Source organism: Hylaeus volcanicus, chromosome 2 (genome assembly GCF_026283585.1).
Source record: "Hylaeus volcanicus isolate JK05 chromosome 2, UHH_iyHylVolc1.0_haploid, whole genome shotgun sequence".
Lineage (NCBI taxonomy): Eukaryota > Metazoa > Arthropoda > Insecta > Hymenoptera > Colletidae > Hylaeus > Hylaeus volcanicus.
In genome coordinates, this window is record NC_071977.1 from 29848583 (window position 1) to 29859312 (window position 10730).

The 10730-nt window shown below is 49.1% G+C and overlaps 1 protein-coding gene and 1 long non-coding RNA gene across 7 annotated transcripts in view; one reads left to right on the top strand and one right to left on the bottom strand.

Annotated features, from left to right (window-relative positions):
* The window catches only part of LOC128872347 (uncharacterized), a 142852-nt gene that overhangs the window by 68730 nt on the left and 63392 nt on the right, over positions 1–10730 (top strand). The gene's annotated exons all lie outside the window — the stretch shown is intronic.
* LOC128872345 (leucine-rich repeat-containing protein 24-like) overlaps positions 10–10730 on the bottom strand; it is a 128028-nt gene continuing 117307 nt past the window's right edge. For all 6 annotated transcript variants that reach the window (XM_054114949.1, XM_054114952.1, XM_054114948.1 and 3 more), the window contains 2 exons: positions 6263–7410; positions 10–4360 (listed from right to left, as the gene is read on the bottom strand). In XM_054114949.1, coding sequence (XP_053970924.1) covers positions 3169–4360; positions 6263–7242 — 2172 coding nt within the window. In that variant the 5' untranslated portion in view covers positions 7243–7410 and the 3' untranslated portion in view covers positions 10–3168. The remainder of the gene's footprint in view (positions 4361–6262; positions 7411–10730) is intronic.

A 10730-nucleotide genomic window follows, 5' to 3' on the forward strand; every position in this document is an offset into this window, starting at 1 on the left:
TGTGGCTGACTAGCGCGTAGGCTGTGCTACTGTGGCTGACTAGCGCGCAGCCTATTCTACTGCGGCTATCTAGCGCACGTAGCTTACGCACCGCTGGCATTTTCTGTTAATATCTCCTTAACGAATCCTCAGACATTTTCGCTAAGAAAAAACTTGTTTCGAATCACCTCCCGAATCACCCCTTTCCAGGATCTCCAACATTCTCGAGGCACCCTGTGTAACATCGTTCACAGCCGAAAAAATCGAACAGTGCCAGGACGTAGGCTTGAGTCGCGAAGGTCGCGAATACCCGATCGATCTATTCAACGTCTACGCTAAATACGTAAATCGGGGGGTATCGATGTGCGCGCAAAACGCCATGGAGACACGGCGACGGGACAAGAGAAATTCGAAGAGCTGAAAGAGAAATTCGAAGAGCTGACTTTGCTCGGGTGTTCGCGTTTCGATCGATCGAGGAAAAGGCCGAGCGGTCGATGTTGCGAATCGGAGGCAACGAGACTCCTCGACGTATCATTGTAAATGAAAGGCAAAGGTTTACTCTTCGAGATGATCACTTACGGAATTCAGGCTTCACCGGTTCTCACGGTGCAACCGGACGTCATCGCGCGCTTAAAACTCTGTTAGACAACGGCTACGCGAGTACGCAGGTTCGATAATGGATTACAGTAAAGTCTCCTTAAACGCACAGAAACCATCCTCGCCATAGGAGTATACCCCTTGAGGGGTCGCGGGAGTTCGATCGCCGAGTAGTGTAACATGCTCCGGGATCGGATATACCCTGATGTTTTCGTACCGTTTTCTTCTTTATTCGCTGGTCCTTCTTTACGTTCGATGCTCGTCGGCAACCGTCAGAAAATATACGAACTCTACGATGAACGCACAAGTTCAGTCCCGAGCTCGTGCTGTTAAGGAGACTTTACTGTACACAGCGTTTGATCGCGGGCGGTGGTAGACTCGAAGACACCTTTAAAAAATATCTACTTTCACCTGTTTTCGAGTGTTCCGATCGTGTCCACGTATTTATATCCGTATGCGTTGCACGCGTGACACTATCGTGTCTCGGCGAGTCGGGTTCGAAATTATATACATATCCGTATACATGAATATATTCATATACGCATGCATATACATATGTATACATGTATGTATAAATATATGCGCGTGTATGTGTATGTATGTATATATGTATATTTAACAGTTCTGTACATCAGGTTAAGTACCAACCTAGCTGGCTCGTAATCTCGCACAGTTCACCAGTCTTAAACACCGAGTTAACGTTATTATCGCTACGGCGGAACAGCTACAACCTTCCGTCGGAACTTTCCAGACACGATAGAGAGTCCGTTTCTCCTGAAACCGACGAGCAGTAAACTTTAATAACGATATAATTGGTTAGCCTAAAAAGTGGAGTAATCGAGGGAACGAGTGGAGTTGTTGGGAGTCAGGATTGGTGTTGCGTGTTGAGCTTGAGCAGATAATCACGCGAGTCCCTGTCGCGACTCGTAAACGACGAACGATGCGTATCCTCGCTTCTTTCTCCTTTTATTTACGTCTACTTCTCTTCGTTGTCTGCCTCTCTCGTACTTTCCGCTCGTAACGCAAAAATACGCGCGTTCTCGGTCGCTGGAACCGATATTTCGTTCGTTCGCGAACGATCGATATCCGACTCGCGTAAGGAATACGATCGTTAGTTCTCAACGACTCCATAGGAGTCTTAACCCTTTGCACTCGAGGCCTTTTTTTCTGGTATCTGCCAGCAACTCGAGACGTTTTTTAGCATTCTATCGCCACGAATTCTAAGCTATTTAGATTCGAGAATAAAGTCATCTTTACCTCGCCGACAATCATTTTATCGACACTTCGAGCTCCGAAGAAATGAAACCTAAACGAAACGTTAGGTATTTGCAGATTTGCTGCGTGAAACCTGAGAGTCACCTTTCGAGTGGAAAGGGTTAAAATCGTATGCGTACTTAAAATCTTACGCGTAAATTCCTAATCGACCCGAGACGCGATTACGAGCGCAAAGGTATCGATTTCTGTCCTCCGTGTCGCGGATGAATTTTCGTTTCGATTTCGGTGGCTCGAAACGACTACAACTCTCTAGACATTTTTCGAAGTTTCTCTCTTCCTGCGAATTCCTCGTTTCGGAAGATTCCATTTCGAGCGTTAGAGTGTCTAACCTGTGAAGAAAGTGTGTGTGTGTGTGTGTGTGTGAGAGAGAGAGAGTACAACCGGAAGCTTCTCGAAAATTATCTTCCAGTCACGAAGTCCCGGATTTTTTGACGCTTCCAATCCGGATATTCGTTTCGGACTCGCGGGGGCGTTAAACAATCGCTGTTCCACGTTGTTCGCGAAATTCGCGGGGATTTCTGAATCCCGCCGTGCGGTTACTCGGTACTCGGTAGCTTCCTCGCGTTTACAAATTGCTACGATCGCCGATTCCCTCCGAGTTCGCCGAATTTCGCTTGTACACTGGTCGAATAAGTAAATCTAGATTTCCTACAGAATTCTCCGAGTAGAGAGGATTCAACGATCTCGATCGAAACGACGAGAGGATGGAAAACGCGTCGTTTCTCGTTCCCCTTCCGAAGAGGGGCTGTGATTTGATTAGCGGCGGCACTGTCGGTCCTTCGAATACGCTGGCCTGACTCTGACAAGAAATTATTATCCGTAGACACGCGGTTCGGGACTTCCGGGAAGCCTGGCACCTGATTAATCCATTACGTCTCCCGACTACTAGGTCGGCTCCTTTTGTTCCTGCTCAACGGGCACTTTGGTCGTACGACCGACGTCTGATATCCATTCGGTCGGATCACGACGACGACGACGACGACGACGTCGTTCTCCATCTGTCCCGAGGTTCTTGTTCCGCCAATCATGTCTCGGAACTTGTTTTCCTCGAATTAATTTGTCCGAATCACCGACACTGACGGAGCCCCTCGTTTCGATCGATCAACGACAACAAGTTCTTCGTCCCCTTCCTGAAGAAAAGGTGTCTCGTAATCGATTCGCTACCTGAAACAGGATCGGCGAGAACGGATACACTCGACGCGATTCACAAAGTCGAGTTTAGTTGTTCGCGAATCGTTATCGGAACAAAGTACTCGGATGCATCTCGTCGCACACGCGTATCGATCGATGAAAACTCGTCGGACGACGTAACGCGATTTAAACGTCCATCGCGTCGCCGACGTATCCCTCGTCGGGACTTTCCGGATGGTGCGGGGGCTGGAGCTCTTCCGCTCTGGCCGCGGCGGCGGCGGCAGCTTCGCGAGCCGTTTTACTGAGCAACGATCTGGGAGAGAGAGGCGTCGTTTCGCCTCTGTACGCGGCTGGCGGCGAAGGAATAAACGGCACCTCGGGGTACACGGGGACCGGAGAGACCGGGGAAACGGGCAATTGTTGTTGAATCGGTTGCTCGACGGGCTGAATCTGCGGTTGCTGTTGAGTGGGATAAGGATATCCCTCGGCGGTGTATCTGGCGTCGGTCCTCGGCAACACCGGGTCGTATCCGGGCGATCTGGCGAGAAACTCCGCCTCCCTGGAGTAACGGGCGGGCGGCGCCACCGCGGAACCCTCGGCCATTCTCTGTCTCAAGCGCGGCAGAGTGCTCGCGGCACTGAACGGTAGTTTGGGTAGACCAAAGTTCAAAGGGTAGCCATCTTGATCGAGATAGCTCAGCTGCGGTATGTTCGATGGACGAAGGTCGGGCTGTAGCGGGTACCCCGAGTCGTACTCGAGGATTTGTCTGTCTCCCGGCTGATGACGGTACAGCTGACCGTAGCCCACGTCGGTAGTCTCGGGGACCTCGTTTATCAAGTCCGGCTCCGTCAAGTACTTGGAGACAGGGCTGCGGTAAGGCTCGTCCACGCTTCTATGTTCTCTCCGCTCGAGAGTCGCCGCTCTGCTCATCTCTCTCTCGGTATACGAGACTATCTGCTGGTGCTCCAGCCCTATCAGGCTCCCGTTCCCCTTCCTGCACTGCAGGCTGGTCACCGTGTCCTTGGTAATCGGCATCACGGACTTGTTCTGCGAGACCAGAGCCTTCGAGTTTCTCTTCCGGTCGCGACGACGTTTTCGTACGCAGAACACGATGCTGCCTATCAGGGAACCGAGTGCGAACAGCGTCACTACCAGAGCTCCCGTTGCCACGGCCACGATGTATCCCGATCTCGAACGATCGCTCGGCGGCTCCGAAGTCACCTTCTCTTGGAAAAGCACCCGCAAAGATAGATTCGACTTTGCCGTGCCTGCTCCGTTTTCCGCTATGCAGGTGTACGTGCCCTCGTTCAACGATTCCACGGAGTAGATCAAAAGGGTGCTGCTCATATTGGTGTCGCCTCGTTCTCTATAGATGTATCTGGAACAAATCGCACGACTCCGTATGATATTTCGCTTAGGTTCGCCGTCTTTCTACTTATTTCGTTTCCGTTCGTTAGAAAACGTCCAACGTCCGCGATGCACGGGCATCGTCGATTACCATGCTTTAGCGATAAACGCGCGCGACCAATATCTATCGAAGAAACGTGTTCTTTATCGCGAAGTCGCTCGAAATACAATTTCCTCGTAAGCTTCGTAGCAGAGACGTTCACGTGAAATGCTAGGACCTGCTCCCTCGTTCCTTTGAAATTCAACGATACACGGCGCGTCGCTAAAGTACTCGCAACTCCTTCGATCTCCGCCGACTCGAAATCGTTCATATATCTTTCGAGATGATGAGAGAAATGTACGATACTATATAATATTAGGTGGAGTGGAAAGTAATGTTTCTGCGAATCTCGATACTTATTTATCGTTCATCAGCTCATTGATTTTTATCGATTTTAAATTGAAAATTCCCACGCTAGATAGCGAAGGGTTGTTAAACCCTTGCACGACGTTGGAACTCAGAAAATGCCTTACCGAGCCTGTCTCGTGATTTTCAAGTTTGACCCAAAATTTGCATCGAGAGTCAGACTCGCGAAAATAATGCAACGAGTTATAATATCTCGTGATTAGATAATTGTTTAAAAATAGAAACTTATTAAGAATGTATTTGTTTGAATCTAACGTAAAACAAGTAACATTACTTTTCAGGTCCTCCTAATACTTTCGCGATAATTATTACTGGACTGCGGATCTTTATGCAAAATACAATCTTCGCGAACGTGTCTACCAACATCGAACCTAAATAGGAATTTATATTATCCTACAAATATTGCAACATGAACTTTACTTTCAATCTTTTTTATATATTGTTGCATATCGTTTCCATCTCGTAGTTTCTTGGACATTCAAATTTCCCATAAATGCATAAAGATCTGCAATCTAATTATCACCTAATAGCTCGCAGTTTATCGAGGTCCTATTTTCGACTTAACGAACGGTTATTTTTCAAAAATGTTTCGGCGCTTGACAGATGCGGTGTGCACTTTTTACCGATAAGGGTTCCGATAACATCGATTCCGAAAGGACATCAACGATTCGAAGCGAGCAGTTGCGGGGAGTGCGAGTACTTCTGCGACTCGTTGGATGTGGCACGGCTAGCAGGTTATCGCGAAAACAGGGAGAAGTTTATCCGTGAGAGAAATTCAAATGTTATCGGAACTTTATTTCGATTCCGAACGACCGTGTACGTGGCCATTTGTACCACCGTTTCGCTGCGCCGATGGCTTCGCGAAAAAATTCCGGGAATTGTTTTTCGAGAGAAAATTTCGATATTGCTCGCGGATCAACGGTTCGGTAACCGTTGGCTATCTCGAGTAATAAAACGATATTCGAGAGGAAACGTTTGGTTCGCGAATCCATTCGAAAGCGATCAATTTTTTTATCGCATTTTCCGTAAGTAGTACGGAGTATTTTCCAAGTAACCAAGTGTTTGGATACGACATTCGACTGTCTCGGCTGCGCGAACGCGAAGTACGTTCCTTCGAGTGTAAGATCGAAGAACAGTCGGTCCTGTAAATATTCGTGCCCTCTGCATGTATCGAAGAAATTTAAAATTAAAATACAAAATTTCTTTTGGTGGTACAAATTAGTACAAAATCCGGCACTAAATGTATCAGCTTTGATTTTTTCCTTTATATTAATTTTGACGCGTGGTCCTGCTAGCTTGATATCGAGCTACGATTTTTTCGAAAACGATACGAGGTACAAAATGATCGTTGGAGGTACAAATTGGTACAAAATATTTACTAAATATTCCACCATGTCCGATATGATTCCGCCGATTTGGTCCCGTCTTTGGTCCCCTCATTTCTCGATGAAAATAGTGCATACTCACCGTGGGAAGCTGGTAGAAGGATTCAATAGCGAATTGTTCTCGTTGCGCAGCTCGCAAGGCTCCCCGTTGAACCACCAAGTGAGCTTAGCGGCCGGGACGGCGTAGACGTCGCATCTGAGGGTGACGTTGTCCCCTTCGTAGGCCTCGAGTCGTTCCTGTAGGTCGATTCGCGGCAGGCAGGCCAGCTCGTTCGGCTTGACGGTCTTGATCTGTTTCCCGTGGAGTCTCGGGGGTGCGTCGCAGACGGGCTCGGACTCCTGCGGGGCCGCTGGCGCTGACTCGTTGAGCCAGGTCTGGGTGGCGCGCAAACGGCAATCGCATATCCAGGGATTGTTGTGCAAGGTGAGACCTCGAAGGTTGCCGCCGAGTGGCAGCGTCAGCTCGGGAACGCGAGTCAACCGATTCCCATCCAATCGAAGCCACTCGAGCTGGTGGAGACCGTCGAACGCGGAGCGCTCCATGGTCTCCAGTCGGCACTGGCTCATTTCCAGATTCGTCAGGTGTGGCAGATGCTGAAAGGCCCCGCGGCGAATCTCCCGTATGGGATTTCCGTTCAGCAGCAACTTCATCAGATTCGTGTAGAACGGGAAGGTCTCGGTCGGCACCTCCTCGATCAGGTTCTCCGATAGATCGAGCTCCACCAACCCCATCAAACCAACGAACGCCCTCGACGCTATGTGGCTGATGTGCGATCTGGCTAGATAGAGTCGCTGCAGATTTATCAAGCCGAGGGCGTGGAAGCACTCCGTCGGTAGACTGACCAGATGATTGTCGGACAGATCCAACACCTGCGTCTCCTCTCGGGCGCCCTGCGGGAGTCCTTTTAGGTTACGGTTCGCGCACTCCACCCATTCTTTTCCGCTTTTCCATTTGCACGTGCACAGAGAAGGACAGCTCTCCACCGTCGAGCTCCACGTTAACAGCATCATCATCCCGAGAAGCGCCCCTCTCCGCCACCAGGCCCGCACGCTCGGGCACATGGTGCCTCGTTCTCGACCTCTCGTTACTTTCTTTTAGTTCTATCGCATCTTCAACATTCTCGCACCGTCTGCTCCTATTTCTACGCCGACGTTCTTCCCGCTCGACCGCTCTCCGAAGGAATTCTGGCGGGGTCATCAAGCCGAGGCGCTCGATCGTCGATTCCCACCCTGAAACAACAACGGTTCGAACGAACCCCGTTAGAAACGCCCTCGTCCTCCGTTCCCGTGTGTCGTTGGAAAATGTTGGGGAAACTCGTGACTACGGGCTCGAAAACCTGGAAGCCTCGAAAACGGGTCAAAGGGTTGCGTTACGAGTCGACTTATCATTCAGCTCGCGAAACGTCGACGGCCTGCTTCCTCTCCGAAACCCCGTTCGTTCTTTGAAACCCATTCGCGAGTCCGCGCGTACAAATTTCGTTCAAAAAGTAGCTCGTCGTTCCGGATAATTCTCGTCCAACGTCGACGTTTCGGAGCGACTCTTCGTACGTTTGGACACTTTCGACAAGTTCGTACGAGAGTATACCGGCGATGATTTTTCGCTGAAAAGAGAAATATATACAGCAAAGACTGGACAAGTGGAAGAAAACCGGGACCCAAAGATCGCGTTTCTATTCTGTGTTTACATTTGGCTGGAGTCGAGCGTCGAAAGTAAAAAAAGGACAGAGAGTGAAAGGAAAAGAGGTCCGAGCAGAAGAAAGCAGTCGACAGAAGCGTGTCAAACGGTTAGGAGCATGTTACACCGAGCGTCAAAGGGTCCTTCTTGATTCTTGCGTTTATCCAGTTAATACTGTCTTGCACTTATCTAGTCTTTCCCGTGTCCATGTCGAATCGAGTAACCTCCTCCTTTTTGATGTCGGTTGAAGATAAACCGCGCCTCGCGTGAATCGCCAGCGAAATAAAAGCTTCGCGTAAGTATACAACGATCGATGGACGGCGAGAGAGCGGGGAAACATCGATTTCGTCGAAGCACGCGCAGCTAGTTAGAAATTCTCCGGTGGTTGCGGTCGTAAAACAGGCACCGTTGACGTTTCCGCGGCGCGGCGTTGATACTGTTCCCGAATTGACGTACTGCGGATTAATAATTAATCGTCCGATCACGCGATACATTTTCAACGAAGCATCGGAGCGCATACTAATCGTTGCATCATTGGACGACGTTAAATCGAGGCACGTCGCCGTGCGATCCACCTCCTGACGCGATTCACAGCGCGGCACGCGGGCCCTGTACCGGCGAATTACACCGCGGATGCGTCCATTAATTCCGAGACATCGAAAACACGATCCGCCCAAGGAAACCCCGGTGAACGAGCTGGGTAAACTCGGCGACGAACGGTCGCTATAACCGATTCATCTCGCGAGAGCGGCTCGTCGCGGCGATTGTCGTCCTCGCGGGGATCCGAACGATATATCGCGCTCCGCGCGAGAATCTACATTCCGTTTCACCGTTAAATGTTTTATCAGCCGCGGAAATAGGACCGATCCATCGAGGGATTTACCGCGACGAAAACCATGTTGAAACACGTTCGTGTGGATTTTATTCCTCTACCGTGGGCTGCCAGCGTACCTAGAACACGGAAAGTGAAACCACGAAACCTGGTCGGACCACCAACGGAAACCATCGCGTCTCCCTTTCCCCGGAGACTCGTCCAACTAAAACTTAATCGATCGACGAGACAACTACCGAGACAATTTTACTACTATCGTCTACCAGCGAGATCCGTTGCAACGGGACGCGAGCAGGTGCATCCGTACGGAAAATTTTTATTTTATATTTTCAACGTATTTTTATTCACGTAGAATCATTCCCGTTTCGCTTGTACCAGCAGTTACGGAACAGCCTAAAGATGCGGCCGAGATAGCCACGGTACACGGTTAGCGGTTTCCAAGTTCGATTTCCGTGGAATAGAGACAGCTCGCAGACTCAAAGGGGCGATCGTGCCGGCCGGATACTTGGCAAACAAATCGGAAAAGACACATCGCGCGACTGTCTTTTTATCGCGAAACCGAGATCGTAGATTCGCGAAGGTGAGGGCGAGAGGAGGAGCTGAATCCTTGATTTCCTTCTGGCGCGTTTTATGGAAAAATCTGACCCGCATCGGCGGTGGAAAAGTTCGGAAATGTTTGCGAGATGGCTTCGGGGCGACAGGAGGCTCGCCGAGAGTACGAAAGTCTGTAACTGGGGACTTCGAAACTGGTACAGTCTCCCCCGAAGAGAGAAGTCTGTATCGTCGCGGAGAAAGTTACGACGCAAACGGGAAGTTAATGCTTTTAGGAAATGCGCTTTCGATCTTCGATATTTCCATACGAATAGACCCGCTACCAGAATTAGAGAAATCGCAAGTGACGCATTGTTTCACGCATCGACCCTAACCTTGCGTCTCGTTGTCGACAAACGCAAATATCGTTCGTTCCTCGACGACAGTCGAGAAACGGAGTTCGAAGGAAACTGTTGCAAACACGGGTAATCGACGAGGCGATCGAGTGGGACGCTAAACTTTGAGAATATCGAGTAACGAGAGGAAAGACGTTGTAGCAACGGAGAAGGAAAGTGTCGAGAAGTTGACGAGGAAGAGCAGAGGTGTATCCGTGAAAGAAGTTGAAAGCCGAAGAGATCAAAACGGGATAATAAATTCCATAGAGACAGGAGTGTGCACGCGACCCGAAGACGCTGGCTGGAGAAGAAACACTCGTCGCGGCATAACATCAGCCGATATCAGGATATCGGAATATCGAGCGCATGCGGTTCGTCGGCATGCAAACCCCACGATTTTTCATGGCTTTATTCCAGTATTCCAGTATTCCCGTTCGACGAGCTTTTCCAGCAGAAGGAGCGCAAAGGGAGGCCTCGAGAATATTGCCTGCTCGACGTTTCGAATCCAATATCTGTTATCGGCACTTTTTTTTCCGCCGCAATTTCGACGATGCTCCTTCTAACGCGCTAAAACTGGCTACGGCTTAGGAAGCTACGGATCGCGCCACGATTCGCGATTCTTAACCCCCTGCGCTACTTTCGCGAGTCCGACTCGTCATCGAAATTTCAGGCCAAACTTGAAAATCATTAGTCGGAATCGTGATGCAAATTTCAAGCCGAACTTGAAAATCACGAATCTGGCTCGTAATGAAAATTTCAGGACATACTTGAAAATCACGAGTGTCACTCGTGATTTATTTATTTATTTCAATATACACGGGCATAGCGTGTATTAATACAGTGTAGCGATTATAAAACAACCACAGTTGACAGACTTCAAGACAAACAAAAATTTACAAACAAGCAAACAATCATAAAGAATGATGAAAACTCTGGATCGTGATGAAAACTTCAGGCCAAAACTTGAAAATCACGAGTTTGACTCGTAATGAAAATGTCAGGACATACTTGAAAATCACGAGTGTGATTCGTGATTTATTTATTTATTTCAATATACACGGGCATAGCCCATTATGAAATTAATACAGTGTAGCGATTATAAAACAACCACAGTTGA